The 24,047-nt window shown below is 34.9% G+C and overlaps 2 protein-coding genes across 2 annotated transcripts; both read left to right on the top strand.

The window, feature by feature from the left end:
- Positions 1-535: 535 nt before the first annotated feature.
- Positions 536-5,732, top strand: LOC131166681 (uncharacterized). Its single transcript, XM_058125257.1, has 6 exons — positions 536-574; positions 661-925; positions 1,121-1,230; positions 1,630-1,915; positions 3,552-3,655; positions 5,693-5,732. The coding sequence occupies exons 1-4, from the start codon at positions 551-553 to the stop codon at positions 1,870-1,872; spliced, it is 642 nt and encodes a 213-aa protein (XP_057981240.1). The 5' UTR covers positions 536-550; the 3' UTR covers positions 1,873-1,915; positions 3,552-3,655; positions 5,693-5,732.
- Positions 5,733-14,685: 8,953 nt separating this feature from the next.
- LOC131166680 (pre-mRNA splicing factor SR-like 1) lies at positions 14,686-15,395 on the top strand. The gene is given in 4 exon segments (XM_058125256.1): positions 14,686-14,910; positions 14,912-14,977; positions 14,980-15,154; positions 15,157-15,395. Coding segments are annotated over 4 exon segments (705 nt in total).
- The last annotated feature ends 8,652 nt before the right edge of the window (positions 15,396-24,047 follow it).

The raw sequence follows: 24,047 nt of genomic DNA, 5'->3' as shown, positions 1-24,047 counted from the left end.
CTTCTCTGGTGAGACTGCTCCTCCAAATGGACCATCGTCTCTCTCTCTCTCTCTCTCTCCCCCTAATGTGTCCTTGAGAATCTCTCTCCCACGTTATAAGTCTTCATGTATCTCTCTCGCTTCTTGAGGCTCATTGAATCACCCCTCGAGGCTCCTGGATATCTCCAACTGAACTTTGAAGTTTGAAGCAAGGAGAGTCTAGGTCAAACATGCGACATTTTAAGTTTGACTGGAAATGGGATGAGCTCTCTTGGTCCAATATGCTACTATCCCTCTCTTTGAATTTGATTTTGTAATGTTTATTTAAAAGTTTAAACTTTGAACTATGAAAATAGTGTGAATTTTGTAATGCTATGACTTAGGCTCATCTTCAACGGCTTGAGGCTTATGCCTCACCCCATTGGGGGTAAAATGCCTTGCCTTATGCCTTTGCCTTTTAAAACATTGATACATAGTACAAACCACATTATGTAATGGACATTTGTGGCGTTGGAAGTGTCAACCATCGGCTGACAGTAAAAAAACTACAGCAGAGATATTGGACTTTCTTATGGATGCAAACATAAGGCTAAGTGTAAGATTTTTGCATTGTTGTTTTCTTTGGAAATGTCAATGCTAATAGACGTCCTTTCTCATTGGGCTTCTTTGTCACACAAACAGGAAGAAGTTATTAGGAAGACCAAATCATTTGAGAGGCTAAAGGTGGAAGCTGAAAAGTGTTCAGCACAAAGTGAGAAATTCAGTGATGAGAAGACAGAATTTGAATCTGCAATCTATGCAAAGCTGTGTATTTTGTGTTTTCATGTTTCACATTACCAAGGTTGGAGCAGTGGTCATCATATTTTCATCTCCTTCCATATATTTCATCTGCAGATTAACTTGTTACTGTTAGTAATTGTCAGAATTGGACATATGCTTGTTGCAGGTTGTGCCTTATGACACCTTTAATGAGATAGATTTACTGCTTAGCTGGTACACTCCTCTCATGAGATGCTGTTAGATTACATGCTTTAAGTTTAAGAAACTCCTTTCTGTCTCCAATTTGATAAAAGTATAAAACACTTATTCTTTCTTGGGACGGGAAGCTGATTAATGTCAAATAGGATTTTTTCTCCATCAGATAGGTATCATATGCCTCAGTGTCCGCATGCCCTATATTTGCGGCCTTTGTTTGATGTCAAGCAGTGCATTATAGGGATGCATTTGAGGGCAACTGTTCAAGAGATAGAAGTGATTTCTAAAATTTATGTTTTCTTAATTTGAAAAATGAAAAATGTGCTTTGGAATATTGGTTAGACACAGTCAGGCTGCTTTCTAAAGTTTCTTGCACTCAAATTCTACCAATGTTTTTGCTCAATCGTACTTTTCTAATTTTGTAGTTTGAACAATTTTGCTATGCTTCTTGTATATAATTCCCTATATTGGAGCAGATCCAATTCTATATCTGCCGTGGTTTATTTTTTGTATTTTTTTTGAATTTTCTTTTCTATGTGGACTTCTTGTCCTCTGCTTTAGTGCTTTATATAGTTTTCGGTCTTTAATAATATTTTCTTTTCTATTAAAAAAACCTATATATTTTATGTAATAGGTAGTCTACAGTAGGGATAATTTGCCCTTTTCTGCCACTAGTTTCTTGGGGTCTTGAATTCAAAGAAAGCAAAACTCAGAGAGCTTTTGGACCAGTTTTCGAAACAGAAAACCATGGGGAAGTTGCCAGAAGATGGGGAAGAGTCAACAGACAAAACCAAAATTTTTGATGTTGCAAGTGACGAGGAGAAGCATGTGGAAGAAGATGCTAAAACTTCTATTGGCACTTCAAGGGATGTTCCAGCAAGTAGGCCTTGCAGTCAGAAAAGGAGTTCATGCCAATAGACATGTCTGATGTCACTAGCAAAGTAATTCTGTCATATATAAGGCAAGCCCTTCCCTTCTAATGATCTGAGATTAACATACTGCACGTAAAATTATTTGAGTATATTCTATGTCAAGCATTATTTTTAATGCATAAAATATAATTAGCTAAGGTGATTTTTTTGTGGTTCATTGTAACTGTACTTTGTCTATAAATATTTATTATTATATTTTTTAAAATTAATTTTTTACTACAAAATATGTGAGAGCAATGTTATACTTTTGAGAAAATAATTTTTAACTTAGAATAAAAATAATCCAATAGGATGAAATATGTTGTTTACATTCTTTAAAAAAAATAGAAATACAGTTTTAAATAAAAAGTTGAACAACCAAGAAAAATTGGTTAGTATTTTTCAAAAACATGATAAATATGTATTTTTTTTTTAAAAAAAATCTAAAAAAAATTTAGAAAGTAATTTATTGGTTGAAGTATTTGAGTTCTCTTAGAAAATTAGAAATGCTATAATTTTTTTTCCCCCTAAAAAACACGACTTCTAATCGAATAGGAACAAATATTCAGTCTGGTCTTTCCATGATTAAATGCCGATTGAACAAGTAGATGACTACTTAAAGAATAATTGTTAGCTTGAGAAGTTTAAAACATTTAACAAATATTTTTATGAATTTCAAATTAAAATAAAAATATCTTAATGAAAAAACATGAGTTGTATTTTTCAAAATAAAAAAGAAAAAGAAAATAATTGGTTAATAGAAACTCCGTGTTTGCGATAGACAAAAAATGCATGAGATAATTAAGGAGGTAAAAGGACACGCACACCTAATTTTATGACCTTTTAACATATCTGTAATAAGATTTCCTTTTAAACTAAAAGGCCATGGCATTCTCCGATATGGAAGAATGGCTGTAACCTAAGCATTCTTTCATATTGTGGTTGAGTGCTGAAGGAAATTTTCTTTCAAGTGACAAGCTCATGGGCGAAGGAAGGGATGGCCCTTATGTTTTCTGCAATTCAGGGCCTGAAATGGTGGAGCATCTCTTCTTTAAGTGCAGTGTTTCTGCAGAAGTTTGGAATCATTTAAGGGGATGGCTTGGGTGGTCTAGGGCCATGACAACACTAAAAGCTGCCCTCAAATGGTTGCAAAAGGTGACTAGAGGGACTGGAATTCAAACGGTTGCTAAGAGGACTTGTTTGGCAACGACTGTTTATTGTGTTTGTGGCATTTTAGAAACAAAAGAATATTTGAAGGCAAAGATACACCGACTGAAGCAATTATTAAATTTATTCAGATGCATATCTATAGAACATTATATGACAAATTTCCTTACCTCCTTGAGTATGGGAATTGAGATGAAAGGTTTCCCTTTTCTTCTTGATTGGCTTGGGGTCCCTGGGTTAGGTATGCCCAGGTTTTGATTGTATTGTGTAGTTCCCTTCGGTTGTTCTTTTAACAACTTGGAGACAAACTTGTAAGTATTTTGATTTCATTCCTGGGTATGCCCAGTGTATCATGTATATACCACTTTTGATCAATACAAATTTACATTTACAGATTAAAAAAAAATGATTTCCTTTTAAAAATCTGTTATTTTTCTAGTTTACTATTTAATAATATATAATTGCAAATGTTTGTAAATCCAGAATACACATTAACTGAAATTCCTCTTGCCATTTCAGTTTTGTTCCTCTGTCAATGCTTTGGACTCTATCGAAGATGTAAAGTGGTTGATAGCAACAGATCTCGGCATGTTGATCTCAATATTGTTGCAATTTTTGTTCGGGTATAGTTTTTATTTTATTTATTTATTATTATTTTTTGCTAACGGAATCACAGAAGTGATGTGTTCTTTCTTGAGGTACTTGGTGCCCTTTCACTGCTTATTTCAATTCCTTTATCTTTATTTGTTGCCTTAGGGTGTGTTTAGATGTTTTACAAAATGAATTGCTATATTGCTTTTGCATTACCTTTCAACGTAAAATTTTATTGGATTAAATGAAGTCATTTTGAAAAATGGTCACCACATCACTAATGATGGTATGAGATTTGATTGCTTCGCATTTTAGAAAATCCTAAAATGGTCCTATTCTGACTGCTAAGGTTCAATATTTCAATGTTCCTACTCTAAGATTGTTCTTCACTGTTGATGCTAATGGAATGCGGTGATGCTTTCAAACAGTGGAGGATGCCCAAAAATATATTAGTGTTTTTCCTTTTATGATTTTTTTTTTGTTGCCTGTGGAAAAACCTAACTGATATTCTTGTCATATCAAATATAAATCCAGTATTGCAACTACTTGATCTCAATATATTTTATACTTTTATTATGCTTCAATTCAGATTTAAAGTTGGTACGCAAGCCATGTAGAATTTTAAAGTTTATAAAAGTTTGGGGTTATGTTTTGTATCAGAAAGAAACCTTCTGTGAGTCCATGATACGGGTGGGGGGTAATGGTTTTTAAGAAATATAAAAGGGGGTCTTGAGTGGCACAACTAGCCCTTGCTTTGTTAGTTGTGGCCTTTTTAATAGATTTTGGTAGGGGCCTATCAATTGTGATTAAAGGAAAAAAAGGAAGTGTGAAGTTTATGTAGTGAATGATATTGCATTAGTATGGAAGGGTTAAATGATTTAAGAGTTTGGCATTTTCTTTTAATAATTGCACGTGTCTAAAGAACTTCCTGTAGAAAGGATTGGTGTAGACAATTACTTAGATGATTATCATTTTTTTAAATTATTATTATTTTTTAAAATCTCATATCATAGTGATCTGATGAGTTTTATGCTAGCTGTTAGTTACTCAGCGCAGCCCTCCTTTTAAGGCTTGCTTTGTTTGTTTTTTGTTTTTAAAAATCTCAATGCCCAACATTGTATGCACTCTACACTAGCACATTTATGGGTCTTTGTCAGAGTTTTCATTTGTTTGGATTTGTTCTTTTAAATCATTCCATGTTGAACCATGACAATCCATTTTCCTTTCTGTGAAAGGCAACCCCAATGAGGGATGCTGAACCATGACCATCCACAATCGCCTTCAGTTCACCATGGTTTTTGGATGAACAACAATTCTTTATGTTTGTTCCCTACTTCTCCACCTGCCATGAATTCTCCACTCTCATCCATGGCATTTCCTCCTATACCTGCTGCTTGGTTCTTCAAACACTTAATGTAACTGTAGTTGGCATACCCCATCCTCCGACCTCCATCCTCTTTTGGTCACCCTTCTTATTCATCTTCTATGGGTGATCGCCATTATCATCATCCACCTGCGATACCTCTTCTTCATTACTATCATTTTAATTATGACAATTATAATTATTATGCATGCGTTGTCTATCATCTGCAAGCAGGGCTAATTAAAATGCAGGGATGGAAGAATGGCCAATGACTTGAACATGATGGTGTGTTTGGTTCATGTGATTTTGGCAATTACCTGCTCTCTTGAGTCCCTTTGGAAACTATGAAATAGAAATGAGAATGGAATGGTGAAATGAATTTGGTTTGCAGACCTAATGTGGAACTTAAATTAATAGCTAAATTTATAGACATAAAAGAAGGTACAAAGTTGTATTTTTGGATTTCTAAATTCCTATGCCATTGGTTGCTTTTATGCCCCCTTTTTTTTTCCCGTTGTATTTTTCTCCATTCTATTTTTTTTATAAATTGCACCAATATTTTAATCTAAAGACATGCTGCTATTATTGATGCTCTTATTTTTTCATGTAAATTCATTCAAATCTTGATGGATCTCCAATATTATTTGTTTTGCTGTATGTGGTACTATGTTTTATACTTTCCTCATTTTCTCTCTCAGTTTTGCAGGATAATCAATTGATGAATGACACTTCATGGAATTAGTTGGATTTGGCTCAGTCCAGCGCTCATGTTGGACTAGTAATTTGTAGTGACTTGTGTTAATTCAGGTATAATCCCAAGAGGTGGGATGAATTGGGTATTTAAAAATTTTTAAGATTATTTACCACTTAATCCATATTTCTATTTTAACAAATTAATTGCAAGAGTTTGAAATTGATTCAAATTATTATATCAATAACTTCTATTTTACCCAATTAATTATCAAGTGTGTGTGAGGTTGTTCAACATACACACATGCAAGATAGGTAATGAAATGCGTTGCGGAAATTTAAAGGAGTAAGGGAAGAGAGAAGACAAATACAATTTTTACGAGATTCAGTTAACCCAGCTTACGTCATCGCCTTGAGCAACCTACTCAAGGATTTCACTAAATCTCTGCACCTTTAACCGGGACGGAGCTTCTCTTACCTCCGCTGTTTACAAGAGGCACAACTCCCTCCTCACTCGGTTCACAACTTGAATCGTGATTACAATATAGAATTTCAAATCTGTAAAAATAACTCAATATTACTTCTAACAAAGTTAGTGAGTACAATAAAAAACCTAACACATATCTATATTATAAAACTTGAAGTTCAGTATGTATGTAACGATGTACTTGTTATATGAATGATATGCTTCACAAAATTTTCCTTTGATTTGTATGAGTAAATGTTTTGGAGAACTTAGGATTTTAGTTCAACTTACTAGATGATAGAATACCAAATGTGAATTTATTAAAAAATTTGTCTTGAATATTATAAAATTCTAGATCAATAGGTTTTCTTCCAAATATCCAAAACACAATATGATATTTGTATATAAATATGTATCTATCTATCTATATATATATGAGTTCCAAAGATCAAAAACCTAATATAATATTTTTAAAAAAATATCCCACAATAATATATATATAGTTATGAGCTTTAAGGATATTTAATTAAGTGATTTTATAATATCGAAAATATCAAGTCTTTAAATGAATACACACTTGAATAAAAAATATTTAACCAATGACAAAACTTTTCTCAAGTAGTGATCTTGTCAAAACAATCTATATGCATATAAATATACTCAAGATCAATCTCAAATAATATTCAATAATAGATTTTAAGATGAAAAACTCTTTAAGAATAAGTATTAACAAATAAATTGATTTACCAAACCTCAATATCAAATTGAATGCACAACAATTGCTAGAATGTTTTTTGAAGATCAATGTAGTCTTAGCTCAGATTTGACATATAAGCTGTGAAATCCCAAGCAAGAATTTCAGCATTGTGTTCAATGCTCTCCTAAGTTGTGCTAAGCATTTAATACACTCAATCGTATGCCAAAGGTTAGGGCACTAGGGTTTAGATGTTGATTATATAGGTAAACTTGCCCTTAGGATGAGTCTTAACCGTTGGATCAACTTGATTAAAAAATAACTCGCGTGTTCTCTCGCTAAAGTTTAAATTTTTAATCTTCCCGCGGGTTTAGACGACTGAGGAGTAGGGCTCAGACGACTGAAGTTCCTTAAAGTTTTGAAAAATTGAATTGGACATAGGGTTAGACGTCTGAAGTTGGTGTTCAGACTTCTAAAGTTGCGGGTTCAGACGATTGAAGTCAAGGTTCAATCTTCTAATGTGTTTCTGCCTGTTTCTATGTTTATCCAATAAATCTTCAGACGACTGAACTTAATCTTCGGTCTTCTGAAGAAATTATTCAGACGTCTGAGCGTACACTTCAGTCTTCTGAAGTTGACACTTCAGACTTTTGGGTAGGGAGTTCGGTCTTCTGAACAAAACACTTTCTGGTTTTTTTTCATTTTAGTTTCAAAAATCTGTTTTGCTCTCTTTCTTTACTCTTTTATAAAATATTTTTTGAGGGTTTTTTAAAAAATTTCTAAGTCCATAAATATCTCCTAAAGATGTTCATGAGATGCATGAGTCCTAAGGTCAGTTTAAGGTATATTTTGAGTTTCGAATTAAATCATATTAAATATTTAAATACATTCAATTCTAAATACCCATTCCCATGATGATCTAGTTCTTGCTGCTTGCATCTTCATTCTTCCACTCTTTTAGTTCAATGGATTGTGTCAAGATGTATATGCTTTAATCTTCATGACTTCCATGACTTTCTAGCCTTCCTTGTATGCTAAATATTGTTCCTGTTCACAATCTCAATGTACAGATCAAATACTAAATGATTTGTTATTATGAAAAGAGGATTGAGTTCATAGAGTCAACAATCTGTCCATTTTTGATGATGACATATACACGAACAAAAATATAAAATGAGTTGCGCCTAACATGACTCCCCCTCAAATAATACACAAACAAATATGCAGTAATATGAAATATGCTCATACACAATTAGTTTTGCTAACTATTTTTGCTATAACCTGATATTCTTCTCCTCATTTTGACATCAACAAAAAGGTGTATAACAAAACATGTGCGGATATAACCTTATATTCTTCTCCCCCTTTAAATCTTAAATTTTTTAAAAATATTCAACCGTCAAATTTTAAAAATTGTATTGTGAAATATGTCTCGCTGTGTTAATTCAATTTACTTCTCCCCCTTACAAACCAAACTATTTTTGCTGTAGTCATCTATTCTTCTCCCCTTTTTTATTTATTTAAACTTATACACATTGTAGATTATGTAATTAAAAAAATATCTCTTCTCCTTTTTATCTCAAAAAAAATTTCTCTCTCCCTTTAGTTCTCATAAAAATTGTACTCTAGTATATATCTCTCCCTTTTTGGATCTTCAAAACACATTGTGCTCTAGATTTTTGCTTTAAGTACATTTTGAAAAGAATTATAATCAGAAGGACTAACCATACAGATCCTAATTATATCAATGCATTTCAAAATAAGATCTTATGGTTAACTCAAGGAATTTGTGGCAAAGCAATATATTTTTCATTTAGAGTATTCAATATGATCATCATAATTGAGTGCATGCCACAAAAAATTTACTGCACATCTAAGCAAAAGAAATATTGGTAAACATAATAAGATAGGAAATAATTTTCAAATGCTCCCCCTATGAATTTGAATACTTATATAGATAAAATGAAATGTTTATACTTATCAAAGATTAATTTCACTATTAGCTCAAAGCCATATAAGCAATCATTGTAAAATATCTTAGACCAACTATAACGATACTAGCACATGAGTTCTTTATGTTCTTTCTCTAGGAATGGAGCTCAGCTCCCCTAAATATTTTCAAGCATGCAACAAGTTTAGTTCAGTGTAGTAAAAAAAATTCATGTGGTTAACATGTTGCATCAATATGCACAAAAGAATGTACACATATCATTCATGATTTGATATCAGATGTAAATACAAAAGATGATGCTAAATGTGAATATGCTTATGTTTCAGAGCCATAATATTTTCAAATTAATTTGTTCCCCTTCAGTTATGCACATATTATATTCTTATGTCTTTTCTTTGTAATCATTCTTCACCAGTTTAGTCGAGTGTTCTAAGATTTTGAATGATTTATACTTGGTTTTACTTGCTTTAGCTTAGAGGACCAAAAAGTCATAAACAATTCAATTTTAGGGTCATAAGCCTATATTGTTTATTTTCTTATGGATCTCAATGCATAGGTTTCCTAGTCATTTGCATTATCATATAGATTGAAACCTATATCATATAACTTAGCCATTTGACATATTCAAAATCTTCTAATAGATTTGACTTGAAGTTTGAGAGCTTGTGAAGTGAGATTTTGCAAATACTCTTAACAATTTAATTATCATTAAGTTCAAAAGAATATTCATTGTGTGTGGACAATATTCAAAATATTTTTGTGGAAGTGAATATATCCAACTACTTAGACAACAAGCAATTTGGGAGGATATTCATTTTTGAATATTGCTCTTTAGGTATTTCTAATTATCCAATCATTGGACGGTACCTTATAAGTGTCTTCAATTTTGAGCAAGGGTACGAGCCTATAATAGATGAATCTTTACTGGATATGATCATGGTATGGTAAAAATTTCTTGTGGAGGAAATTGCTTAATCAAGATTAAGGATTTTTACATTTTATGCACAAAGGGAAAATGTCTTAATAGACCATTTGGATCCTTTAGAGAATTCCACTGATTTGATTATAACGAGATATCTTTTAATAAACACTTGAAAGATATAGAGTTTATGATTTATCAGTGCTCGTGGTTAGAATGATGACTGATTTAACCATTTGAGGCTCCAAGAATGAGTTTAGGTTTAGATGATTTTTAATATGATTTATTCCTAAGGCTCAGTCTTATGCAATGGACATAATCTGCTTAACTTAGGATTTTAATATTTAAACATATGTTAAGCAATAAGAATTATTTGTTAAACAACAATGCTTTAATTCATTTGGAAGTGGATTTATTCTTTAATGTTACTCATTGCAAGGATATAAGGTTCCTGATATTTTAACACTTAATCTCTCAACCTTCACTTTGAATACCTCAAGATTTGCATGCTATTCAATATTTTAACATTTTAACCAATCATTATGATATAAAAGTATTAGGTAGTTAGATTGGATATTTTTGCTTAAAGGAATCATATTAGCTTAACTTTCTTGTAGGATTCTTAGTATAATAATAGTATAGTAAATACACATACTAAGATTTTACATTTTAAGCATATACTATTCCTCAAGCCTATTAGTCATCATGACCCCTTTTTTTGTTTATGTGGCTGACATCACTAAATTCTCAATCCTAAAGTCTAAAGAGGAGTTTTTGGGGTTTGTTTGGTACTTATTTTTCTTTGACTCGCCAAACCTGTTTGAGCTTCACACATTTCCTTTTAAATGGATAATCAAATTTAATGTGTCCTTTATTTTTACATAATACACAAGTAGTGTGAGCATACAGACCGGAGGAGGTACTAGTATAGAATTTTGACGCTTTAACAAAATACCCTACCCTATGTATAGGTTCTTTCTTCTTCTATTTTCAATTCCATTGTAACCTATACTTTTTTTTTGTCTAAGGTCATCTTTTGAGAACCTAAGAGGTTGTCAAAATTTTCTTTTCCCTTAGTAAATGTGTGGATGATCTTAACTTGATCCTCTATCTTTCTTTCTAAGTCTTGAATTTTTAAATTCTTTAAGTATTTGTAAACAACTTGTAATTTTACAAATTTGTCGGTCATTTTGTTTGCTTTACATTCAAGTTCAGAAATTTTAAGATCTTTTGCATTATCACTCAAAATCTTGGATCTTAACTCTTTCAGCTCTTTTACCATCATATCATTCTTGTTTTCTAATTTCATGATTTTCAAATCCTTTTCTTTTTCAACACTAATTTTTGATTCTAAATCTTTCAGTGATGCCTTATTCTTGGTTACTAATCTTTTAATTTCTAATTCCTTTTCAATCTTTTCTTTTTCCCAAGAAGTATGAGACTCTCGAAACTCTTCTAATTGTTTTGTTAAGTCTTTATTTTCACTTTCCAACATTATTTTCTTTTTGGACATCTTTGTTAAAATTTTATAAGTCTTAGCAAATCCCTTTTGTAATTCCTCATACGATGACATGTTATCATTATCAGATTCATCATAATATTCACTATTAGAATTATCACAAGATGTATCACAGTCATTGCATGAATCATTTTGAGAATTTGAATGAGAAGTAAAATGAGTAGAGTGTACCTCTTCATCAACTAATGCAACTACGAAACAGTTTTCTACTACCTGATCATTTGAGCATGAATCTTCCCAAGTAGTGGACTTCTTTCCTTTGGTCTCCCCAAATTTCCTATCAAGTTCTTCCCATATCTCTTAAGCACTTTGACATGACATGATTTCATGAAAAACATTAGTATCTAAACCAAGCAATAGAATGTTCATAGCACTAAAATTTATTTGCATTAATTTCATGTCATTCTCATTCAGCTCATATTCAGATGTAGGGATTTCAACATTATCAATAATTTTCATAAGAACTAAGTTTCCTTGAGCAATTACTCTCTAAGTCCTCCAATCCATTGATTTGATAAAAATAGTCATTATTTTCCACTTGGTGAAATTTTCACCATAAAACATTGGACGTTTTGCAGAGATTTGTCCCACACCAAATGGGGATACAGCAAAATAAGCCATCGTGATCTTTTTACAAAAAATAAGTCTATGTAACGAGGCTTTGATACCAAATGTTAATTCAGGTGTAATCCCAAGAGGGAGGGGGGAGGGTGAATTGGGTATTTTAAAAATCTTTAAGATTATTTACCACTTAATTCCTATTTCTATATTTAATAAATTAATTGTAAGGGTTTGAAATTGATTCAAATTATTATATCAATAAATTCTATTTTATCCAATTAATTATCAAGTGCGTGTGGGGTTATTCAACATACATACATGCAAGATAGGTAATGAAATGCGTTGCGAAAATGAAAAAAAGTAAGGGAAGAGAGAAGGAAAACACAGTTTTTACGAGATTCAGCCAACTTGGCCTACGTCCTTGCCTTGAGCAACCCACTCAAGGATTCCACTAAATCCCTACTCCTTTAAACGGGACGGAGCTTCTCTTACATCCGCTGCTTACAAGAGGCACAACTTCCTTCTCACCCAATTCCCAAGCCGAACCATGATTACAATATAGAATTTCAAATCTGTACAAACAACTCAATATTACTTCTAACAAAGCTAGTTGTTGACACCTTATTTTTACTAAGCTTTCTTGGAAAGACCCAGTGTAACAAAATTTGACTTCGAATTCTGAAAATTGGAGGACCCTTTTTGAAAAGCCTAATGTTTTAAATTGAGTCCCGGTTTGTTAAATTGAGTCTCGATGTTTTTAACTGAGTCCCAATGTGCCTACCAAGCCTCGGAGTTTTTAAACTGAGTCCCGATGTGCCTACCAAGCCCCGACATTTTTAATTAAGTTCCGGTATTTTAATTTGAGTCCCAGTGTGTTTATTTGAGTCTCAGTGTGTTAATTTGAATCGAGTCTCGGTATTTCGATTTGAGCCTCGGCGTCTTTAATCGAGTCATGGTATTTTTATTTGAGTCCCTATTTTCTTAAACGAGTCTCGATTGTTGGAATTGAGTCTTTTAATTTCAAATTGAGTCCTGCAAATTTTAAGTGAGTATTAATTTTTAAAACTGAGTTGTTCAAATTTTTGAAGGAAATTTTAAAATCGAGCATGTGAGTTCTCGAATGGAGTCGTTTAAATTTAAATCGGGTCCTTGAAATTGAGTATTTTTATTTGAGTCATTTTTAGTTTCGAGTCCGGGTCCGCCGTAGCCGGGAACCGGGTTTTAATTTTTCGGGTCTTTCTTTTTAGGAGAACAAAAATTTGGCCAACCAAAAATAATGAACACAAAAAAATGCATAAAATACAAAAAAGAAAAACTCCAAGCAAATGAGAGCACAAAGAAATAAAAAGCATGCATGTGCGCGGTTGCATATCCCATTGCGGGAATAAAGGAACATAACAGCCCGGGAAGCCAATTTCGGTTGGCGAAGAAATGATTCTCGCGCCAATAAACTCTCTATCAAGAGAGGTCTTCATTCACTGTTCAGGGGGGCACGACACTTTCCATATCTCCAGGAGCTCCACCCATCTCTCCCTCTCCCTCTCCCTCTTGCCTCTACTCTCAGCTCCGTTCGTCTCTGGCACCTCCATCTCCACCTTCCTGCCACAATCACCACCGCCTTCGGCACCTCCATCACCATTGCAGATACTCAGACCACCCTCGTCTCTTCTCCATCATCTCTCACCACCCCACTCACTACCTACCCCTGCTCCAAACCCAGCCGCAACACTCTGAGCACCATCCTCTTCACCAGATCCATCTTCACCCTCTCGTTTCTACCACAGTCACCGTGCCGCCATAACCAGCAACCGTCACCAACTTCCCTCTATCTCACCATCTCCAATCAACACCAACCCCACACCCTCCCCCCCCCGGCCCCCCGGCGCCCAGGCAGCAAGCTCACCCAGCGCACCACTGTCCCTGCCAGCAATCACCACGGTTCTCCAAGGCTAGACCTGAGATCATAATCCTACCTGATTCCGCCCAGATGGTCACATCTCCTCCGGACAACACGCCGATCTCAGAGTTCTGTCACCAACGCTATCCTTCACCTCCGACAAAGTGCTAGACTGAAAATTCCATCGCCAGTCACCATCTTGAGTTATATAGCTTGGAGGTGAGGAATGGTCATTTGGGTCTTGTGAACAAGGTACTGGAGTTTTTTTTGTTTTGTTTTTTTAAGTTGCCCGTTAAAAAAAAAAAAAGAAGAAAAAACAAATGTATGTATACATATAGTGAGTGTGTTGTCCTTGGGAAAACAGGCTGTTCAATTTTCAAGATAAATCAAATCTAGAGAGAACTTAGCAGAAAATGGCCTGGAAGCTCATATGACTTGCTGTCAAATAACTGTAATCACTTCTGTGAAAGGTTGGATTTCATGCACATGGCACTCATGGCCAGCAGCTTCAATTTACACGGCCATCAACTTTAATTTCTGGGCATAAATTCACACTAACACACACAACACATACACCTTTACGCATAACTCACGCACAGCATGCACACACCCTTTTACGCACATACCCACACCCACAGCTCTTCCTGCTGCAAACACGCATAGTTTTTATGCACAGCGACCTACACAAACCCACACACAAAGACACACACTCACCCACGGCTTACAACTTCCTCTCCGGCCAGACTTACAACTCTCCCTCGCCTCTCACTCTTCCATCCTCTCCCTGCTCTCCCCCTCATCCTCTCCCGGCCTCCCAACCAGCTCCTACCATCCCGCTCACGCTCATTACTCGTCTATCCGCATTGATTTGCTATAGATCTCGCTGCGAATTCGGGATATTTCTTTCTCTTTCCAGGATGGAGTTTTGACACTTCGCCACACTGTATGATTTTGAAGTTGTGGTTCTTAAATTGCGTGCTTGTGCATATTTGATGATCCATTATGGAGATACAAACTTCAGGCAAACCAATTGATTCACTGTTAGAAAAGGTTCTTTGCATGAACATTCTGTCATCTGATTACTTCAAAGAGCTTTACAGATTGAAGACATACCATGAAGTGATTGATGAGATTTACCTTCAAGTTGATCATGTGGAACCATGGATGTCTGGAAACTGCCGGGGTCCGTCAACAGCATTTTGTCTCCTGTACAAGTTCTTTACGATGAAAGCTCACTGTCAAGCAAATGCATGGGCTATTGAAGCATCCAGATTCTCCTTATATTAGAGCTGTTATTTTTTTTTATACTTGAGATGTGCTGCTGATCCGAAGACTTTGTGAAACTGGTTCGAACCATATGTGAAAGATGAAGAGGAAATATCTCCTGATTCTGCTCATCGTGTGAATACCACCATGGGTGTTTATGTTCGCGATTTACTTCTTGGACAGTGTTACTTTGACACTCTTTTTCCCGCATCCCTGTTCCTGTATTGCCGCAGATTGTAACGAACCTTGAGAAGATGAAGCTTCCTGGGAAACATTCTGGTGTCACTAGTGATTCTACCTGTCATGGATATGATAATACTGCTCGTCGGCCACCTTCTGTGAAAGCTGCCCTTTCGGTCTCCTTTGGACAGCGTGCTCCCCATCGTGCATCAACCAGGGATTCATCTCCTGTTCGCCGGACCATACCACCACCTCTCTCACAGTAAAACACTCAAATACACGCCTACACACGCAGCTTCACACACTCAAATACACACCTACACACACTGTTTCATGCATTCAAATACACTGTACACACACCTACACACACACTGCTACACGCACCTAAACACACACACTACAACCCGCACACACTGTTACACACACCATTCACACACACTAACTCACGCACTTGCACACACTAATACACATACATACACACTTTAGTTATTGCGACACACTCACACACATATTGATTTACACATCACTACACAATTGCGCACACCACCAATTTACATGCACACCCTCCATGCATGCATGACACACACGTGCACTGTGATTCATTTTATCTCATTTCATTATCATAATACTGTTGTACATGTATACATATATACATATATATATATATATATATATATGGTTAGTTTATATTTATAAAAACATAAAAATCATAAAAAGGGAAAAATTAGGAGGAAATTTAGAAAAATCTAAAAATATCGTGGCCTTGACCGGGCCTAAAATGGGTCGACCCCCCCTGGTTTGGTTCTTTCCCGAACCAGTTGGGTCTTCTGAACCGGTATGAAATTGGTTTAGTCTTCTAATTTGTTTCTCATTTTCTTTTTAATTTTTTTCGAATTTTGCTTTAATTTCTTTTTTGTTATATAATTACTTCGAAGAATGTTGAAGAAACCTAAAAAATCATTGGTCTCGACCAAGACCTTAAACTGGTTTTCCCTCGAACCGGTCAACATTTGACTGGTTCGTCCTTTCCCGAACCGGTTCACGCCGGTTTTCTCCATTTCACTTGATTATTATTTTGATTCAGAGAAATCAACGCGTGTTGAAATGGTCTCGACCAAGACCTTAAACTGGTTTTTCCCCGGATCGGTCAACGTTTGACCGGTTCGTCATCCCCCAAATCGGTTCACGTCGATTTTCTCCATTTCACTTAATTATTATTCACAAAAAATCACAAAAACTCTCAAAAATATTTTCATGTTTTAATTTCCATTGATTTTATTTGTGTTATTTTAAAGTTCGGGAAAAATATTGAAAAATCACAAAAATCATAAAAAAATATTTTCACACTTACAAAAATCACAAAAATATATTTAGGCACATAAATCATTTCCATCCCGAACAAATTTCAAAAACCTCTCGCAATAATATTTTCCTACTTAGAAAAATCTACAGATTTCAAAAACCCCCGGGAGTGTATTTTCATAAACTATTTTCTTGATTTTCCTTCCCGATTATTGCAACCAAGGGCATGGACTCTTCGGAGTATTGGATTTCCCCGGTTTTGAGGGAATACCTATATAATATTTTCATTCTTTTGATTTTTGAAAGGGAGTAATTTTGAAAAACTTATTAGATTTATTTATGGGATAATTCTTGATTAATCTGGTACCATTCGTAAGGACGGGCACGTAGGGGGGGTGCTAATACCTTCCCCTTGCATAACCGTACTCCTGAACCTGACTCTAACGAGGTAGCAATCAAGTGTTCTAACCGCACTTCAAAAGGTTAGTGGCGACTCCATCACGCATTGTTTTCCACGAAAATATTTTTCAAAATACACATCCATTTTTCCCAGTTCATAGCCGCACCCTTTTTTTTTTCCAGAAATTGGTTCTCTGGTCAGGGTCCGGGACGTCGCGACAGCTTGGCGACTCCACTGAGGCAATGATAAAACCTAATTCATATCCATATGATAAAACTTGAAGTTCAATATATATGTAATGGTGTAATCGTTATATACATGATATGCTTTACAAAATTTCACTTTGATCAAATCTACCAAAATAATTATATAAGTAAATGTTTTGGAGAACTTAGAGTTTTAGTTCAACTTACTAGATGTCAGAATAACAAATGTGATCTTATTAAAAAATTTGTCTTGAATATTATAAAGATCTAGATTAGTAAGTTTTCTTCCAAATATCCAAAACACAATATGATCTTTGTATATGAATATGTATATATATATAAATATGAGTTTTAAAGATAAAAAACCTAATATAATATTTTTCAGAAAATATCCCATAATAATATATATAGTTATGGGCTCTAAGGATATTTAATCAAGTGGTTTTGTAATATTGAAAATATCAAGTCTTTAAATAAATACACACTTGAATCAAAAACATTTAACCAATGACAAAACATTTCTCAAGTAGTGATCTTGTCAAAACAATCTATATGCATATGAATACACTCAAGATCAATCTCTCAAATAATATTCAATAATAGATTTTGAGATGAAAAACTCTTTGAGAATAAGTATTAACAAACAAATCGATTTAGCAAACCTCAATACCAAGTTGAATGCACAACAATTGCTAGAATGTCTTTTGAAGATCAATGTAGCCTTAGCTCAGATTTGATGTATAAGCTTTGAAATCCCAAGCAAGAATTTCAGCAGTGTGTTCAATGCTCTCCCAAGTTGTGCTAAGCGTTTAATACACTCAATCGTATGCCAAAGGTTGGGGTACTAGGGTTTAGATGTTGATGATATAGGTAAACTTGCCCTTAGGATGAGTCCTAACCATTGGATCAACTTGATTAAAAAATAACTCGCCTGTTCTCTCGCTAAAGCTTAAATTTTTAATCTTCCCGCAATTTCAGACAACTAAGGAGTAGGGCTCAAGCGACTGAAGTTCTTTAAAGCTTCAGAAAATTGAACTAGACACAGGGTCAGACGTCTGAAGTTGGTGTTTAGACTTCTGAATTTGTGGGTTTAGATGACTGAAGTCAAGGTTCAGTCTTCTGATGTGCTTCTGCCTGTTTCTGTGTTTCTCCAATAAATCTTCAGACGACTGAATTTAATTTTTGATATTCTGAAGAAATTCTTCAAACGACTAAGTTTAAACTTCAGTCTTCTGAAGTTGAATCTTTAGACGACTGAACGTACACTTCAGTCTTCTGAAGTTGACACTTCAGACTTCTGGGCAGGGAGTTCGGTCTTCTGAACAGAACACTTTTTGGTTTTTTTCATTTTAGTTTCAAAAATCTATTTTGCTCTCTTTCTTTGCTCTTTTATAAAATATTTTCTGGGGTTTTTAAAAAAATCTCTAAGTCCATAAATATCTCCTAAAGGTGTTCATGAGATGCATCGGTCATAAGGTCAGTCTAGGGTATATTTTGAGTTTCTAATTAAATCATATGAAATATGTAAATACATTCAATTCTAAATACCCATTCTCATGACGATCTTGACCTTACCGCTTGCATCTTCATTCTTCTACTTTTTTAGTTCCATTGATTGTACCAAAATGTATATGTTTTAATCTTCACGACTTCCATGACTTTCTAACCTTCCGTGCATACTAAATATTGTTTCTATTCACAATCTCAATGCACAGATCAAATACCAAGTAATTTGTCATTATCAAAATAGGATTGGACTCATAGAGTCAACAACTTGACTTCATACATGTTATTTAGTAATTTGATATTTGATAGAATGCACAAGCTTTGAGATTTTAGTTGTACTTCAGATGTCAATTTTCATGACTTCCAATGGGTCTAATACTACCAGTATTGCTGCATGTAAAATTTGTTCGCCTAATCAGATTTTGCTTTTCATTATTTATGAACATGATTGTATTTTTATGGCATATGTTATTTTATTTGGAGCTATACAATATTTGCATTCTTCTCCCCCAAATTATTCTTGTCATTTATTATTTCACCATAACATCTTTTGACGAGATTTCACTCTCCACTTGCCATATGCTTCATGGGACATAATTAATTTTGTCACAAATTCTTTGGTTTGTGATAATGTCAATTGATGGCGCAAATTATTCTAGCATTTCGTGCAATGTTGCATCTATAATTTAATCTTTTTATTTCCCAGAATTGCAAAATTTTTGTGCATGCACTTCGACTATGATGATGGAACTATTTTTACTAGATTTTTTGCACATCCCCGTGAAGTTGATTTGGGCATGCTGTAGAGTGCAATTGTGAATTTTTAAAATTTTTTATTTTTCAATGTTGTGTCGAATAATTGTTTTACATACTTTACTTAAATTGAGTCTATTATTGTAATAGAGTAAAAATTATTTGCGGCTTGATTCCTGTTGATGCTACACAAAGACAATATGAAGAGGTGGTCCTCGAGTGTTGATATTGTCTTTGTGCGACATTGACAGACATTGGTGGAACTAGAAATAAAAGCTGATGTTGAGAAAGACAAGCTTCTGTTGTTAGCAAAAGAGAATAAATTTCTTCCATGATAACCTTGTCGGTGCGAGCATAAATTGAGGCTACAAAGCTATCATATTCATGACTTTAATCCTGCTAGCACATAAGTGATAACCTCTTCACAAGTCATAGGTTATCCTGCAACAGCTAATTCATCAGTGAGTTTCTTAATGTAAAGAAAATATTCGGTGGCAGACTTGCTATAATGCCCCGATTTGCCATGTGGGACCCGGGGTGCTACTTAAGTGACGTCTGTGTTTCTAATACCATATTTAATATAAATGCAGCGGAAATAAGTGATATGTTCTCCAAACACATTACCAGAGTTCTAATTACTATTATACATAAATGTCTCCAAATATCCATATTATAACCCATATATTGTACAACAAGAAAACTCATTCCATACACACTACATACATAAACTTGACGACTAGTTCGACCCCTCTAGCCCTGCTAAACAAGATCCCTGGTGTTTCCTGAAAAGATAATTTGTATATTGAAGTGAGACACTTCTCAGTGAGGAAGACTAAGTTAAAATTAGTGTGTGGCTAGCATGAATTTAGTGTTTACAAAAAAACCCATCCTTCATTTAATCGAAAATAGTTATTTTACATTGTACTCACTTTATACAGTTAAAAATACTCGTTTCGTTTCCATAGTATAAACGGTTCATTAAATAGTAACATCATTTACATAAATCTATAGATATGCATAAACAATACTCCCTGTGACTAACACCATTTACTTTCCCCATGGTACGGGTTGTGCGGCCTGAAGGTTGGACTAAGTTTGGGTGATCAGCCCAAAATAAAGTCAAAATATCCCTCTACAAGTCCGTCTACAGGCATCCACAGCTAAGCTGCAGGCCCGATGCCCTTACTTCATCCTCACCTAGGCTATCGGCTGAGACCACCCTACACTTCTATCCATAACAGTGTGGGCACACATGGTCTAATAATCAATCACTAGCAACGGTACCGTGCTCACAAAACAACTGGTCCCTAGGGTCCCTAAAGCATATCATGCAATTTAAGTAATCAAAAACTGTAGTTTAAATCATTTCATTTCAAATTGCCATTAAATAAAAACTCGGTCCCCAGCTGTCAAATAAACTCGACTCACAGTCGTCAAATAAAATCTGGCCCTCGGCCATTATATAAAACCCGGCTCACAGCCGTTATATCAAATTCCTGTATTATTCACAAGCAATTTTAGTATGTTTCACCAACAGTTCCAGTATATTTCACAATCATTCCTAAATTCGGCTACACGATAAACCATATAAATTTATTCACCTGCCACCCAATTTCAATATTCAAACATGATCCAGGAGACAATCAAGAAAATACTGTTTTTTTAGTTCATAAGATAAATCAGATTTTCCACCGTTCATATTATTCAAAATACCGTACCATATATCTTAGGTTTGTAAAATCCTTGTTGAATGGTTGGTTTTCAAAATAATCTTTGAACTCATAAATAAATAAATATATAACAGTTTAATCAGTTCATATTTAATAAAAATCCCAACTTAACTTAATCCCCTTACCTGTTTACTAAGAGAATTCCTACAATGCTTATAAAGCCCACCCTACGGCGATACAGAACCCAAAACCCTAAAAACACATTTCCCCAGTTTAATCAACTCAAATCTTAGATTAACAACCATTAAACCTCCCTAGGCCCATACACCCCATTTAATCAATTAAATGTTAGACAAATAGCCCATTTCTACCCTTACCTCATCTTTGGGGTGATGCCTGGAAAGATCCCGTTCAAAAATCCACTCCACTAGACCTTTGGAGAATTTCCCCTAGATCTTCGTGGTAACTTTCGATTGTCGATTCAGGTGACGAATAGCGAGATATCGTAGAGAGAAGGGGTGGGGCGAGTTTCTAGAGAGAGAAAGGGAGATTTTTGTTTTCTTAATTAAGAATTAAAGTTAGAATTCTATTTATAAGCCGTTAACCCAGTCACATTTGTCGACGAAATGGTGCCTTAGTCGAAGAATTGCAGAAGGACGTTCGTCGACGAAAGGAAGGGTTCGTCGACAAACCATAAGTTTGAAATTCATGTCATTCAGGATTTCTTCGTTGACGACGCTTGAATTTCATCGAAGAGAAATAGAAGGGCATTCGTCGACGAAAACAGGGGATTCGTTGATGATCCCTACTGTCTTGCCCTTTTTAAATCCCTTTTCTTTTTTCCTTATTTATTTCTTTTATTTTCTAGGTTTGGGTTTTTACAATCTCCCCCCCTTATAAAAATTTTGTTCTCGAAACTGCTAACTGATACTGGTCATGTAGGAACCCGAACTGTGATAATGAGTTAATATATATAAAGAGAGGGAAATTTTGGTAAAGGAGCAGGTTCGTCGACGAAGTTGGATTTCGTCGACGAGGCCTTTGTTATTCTTGTTGACGAAATTCAGAGCCTTGTCGACGAGAAAAAGCCGAGGGGTTAAGGAAAATTTAAATATCAAGGTTCGTCGATGAAATTGCTGCCTCGTCGACGAAATCTCTAAAGACCTCGTCGACGAGGACACCACTTCGTCGACGAAATCCTCCAGGTCAAAGGTGCTATAAAGGGATATTTTGAGTTAACTTTGGGACTAAGTTTCCCAAACTCTCTCTCTCTCTCTCTCTCTCTCTCTCCTTCTCTCTCTCTCTCTCTTTAAGAAATCTCCCTACACTCTCTCTCTCTCTAGTATTCTTTGCTGTTTGTTGCCGGATTCGTAAATCCAACGATACTGTGAGGATCAGTGAAGGATTCTCTAAGTTTCTACTAGATCGAATCTCGTTTCGAAGGATTTCGGGTTTTGGGCCAAAATTGAGGTAAGGCTCGATTTTCATTTTTGATTTGGTGTATGTATAGTAGTACGGATTGTAAGTATGTTTTGTACTGTGGTTTGTAGATTTCAGAGTCTCAGTTCATAGTTTTGAAGACCGTAGAGTTCGTAGTTGGATTTCGGGTTAAGGTAAGGGGATTCTGTTTATATTAGTCCATTTTTGAAATCAGGATCGGTAAGCCTGTAGGCTACGATCATATGTATGTTTTGGATACTTATTTGGGGAAATCTATCAGGTAAAAATACAAAATTTTTTGGGTTACAGTTTTCAAAAAAATTGGGGATTTTGGGTATCATCTCTGCTTTGTTTGGAAAACTGTTGGTTGCATTAAAATAGTATTATTGAGGTGACCGTAATCCATATTTGCATAAATTGTATATTTGAAATTGTAATTGATATGATTTGTTGTAAACCAAATAAGTGTGGTATGTATGAATGTATGTATTTGTTCCAAGTATTTGTAAAACAGTTATGTGGTGGCTAATTACCGTACGCTGAAATGTATAGGGACATAAGTTCCAAAATGATTCCAGGTTTTGTGAAATTGGTTAGGGGTGGCTAATTATCGTATGCCAAGAGTGACTGGCTCTATATCCGAGGGTGTGAAATATCATCAGTCTAATTCCGGTTGGTCACCGAAGTGGTGTGAGCTATATGCTACATCGTATGTTGCAATGGATTCACAGTGAGCCTAGGTCATCGCAGTGTAGTTGTGTATATGGCAATGTAATCGTGGTGAGACTAGGTGACCTTTGTGTAGTTATGTATGTAGCAATGGATTCACTATTGGGCCTGAGTCGTAGATCTTCGTAATTGTATATGACAATGTAATCGCTGTGAGACTAGGTGACCTTGTGTAGTTGTGTATGATGCAATGGATTCACCATTGGGCCTTGATCGTCGCAGTGTAGTTGCGTGTGTAGCAATGTAATCGCTGTGAGACGAGGTGACCTGGTGTAGTTGCGAACTAGTGTGACGACACTGACCGTATGTATGTATGTATGTATGTATGTATGTATGTATGTATGTTGGGTATCGTATAAACTGGAATGATTTTCTGAAAATACTAGAACTGTATGTATTTGTATGAAACTGTACGAATTGTTTCAAAGTGTATCGTATGTATAGTGTTATGAAGTATGTAAAATGACACTGGTATGCCACACACTGATATAAACTGCTTTCTTCTTTACTAAGAGGTGTCTCACCCCGAATGTATGTACAATATTTTTTAGGGCCTTCAGGTAGTGGTAAGTAGCATCCTAGAATTTTAAAGCAAAGGTGTCGTAGCTACTACTAGTACCTTGTAGTTATGAGTTTTGGTATCCAGGTTGTCAGGATAGTTTTGTAGACACCTGGGGTATATTTTGTATTATAGGAATGTTTGTCCTAATTAGTATAGACTCTGGTATGATACTGATTATGTATAAAAGACCGTATTTCACTGCGTATGTCGATGAGTATGAATGTTTGTATGTATGTATATAGGGCATCCATGTACCCCATGGGGTTGGACCCTCTTTGTATGATGTATCATGTATGTTTTAATTGATACAGAGACAGGTTAGGTTACTTAAATTCACCTCCGGGTCTCGT

Source organism: Malania oleifera, chromosome 10, assembly GCF_029873635.1.
Source record: "Malania oleifera isolate guangnan ecotype guangnan chromosome 10, ASM2987363v1, whole genome shotgun sequence".
NCBI lineage: Eukaryota > Viridiplantae > Streptophyta > Magnoliopsida > Santalales > Ximeniaceae > Malania > Malania oleifera.
Note: the sequence above shows the minus strand (reverse complement) of the source record. Positions and strands in the feature narration are given on the sequence as shown.

Bases quoted from the DNA above. Each gene is read 5' to 3' on its own strand.
- LOC131166681 (XM_058125257.1), top strand. From the start codon at position 551: ATGGATGCAAACATAAGGCTAAGT. The intron at 575-660 runs GTAAGATTTTTG...TCACACAAACAG, and splicing joins ATGCAAACATAAGGCTAAGT to GAAGAAGTTATTAGGAAGAC. The intron at 926-1,120 runs GTTGTGCCTTAT...TTTCTCCATCAG, and splicing joins TGGACATATGCTTGTTGCAG to ATAGGTATCATATGCCTCAG.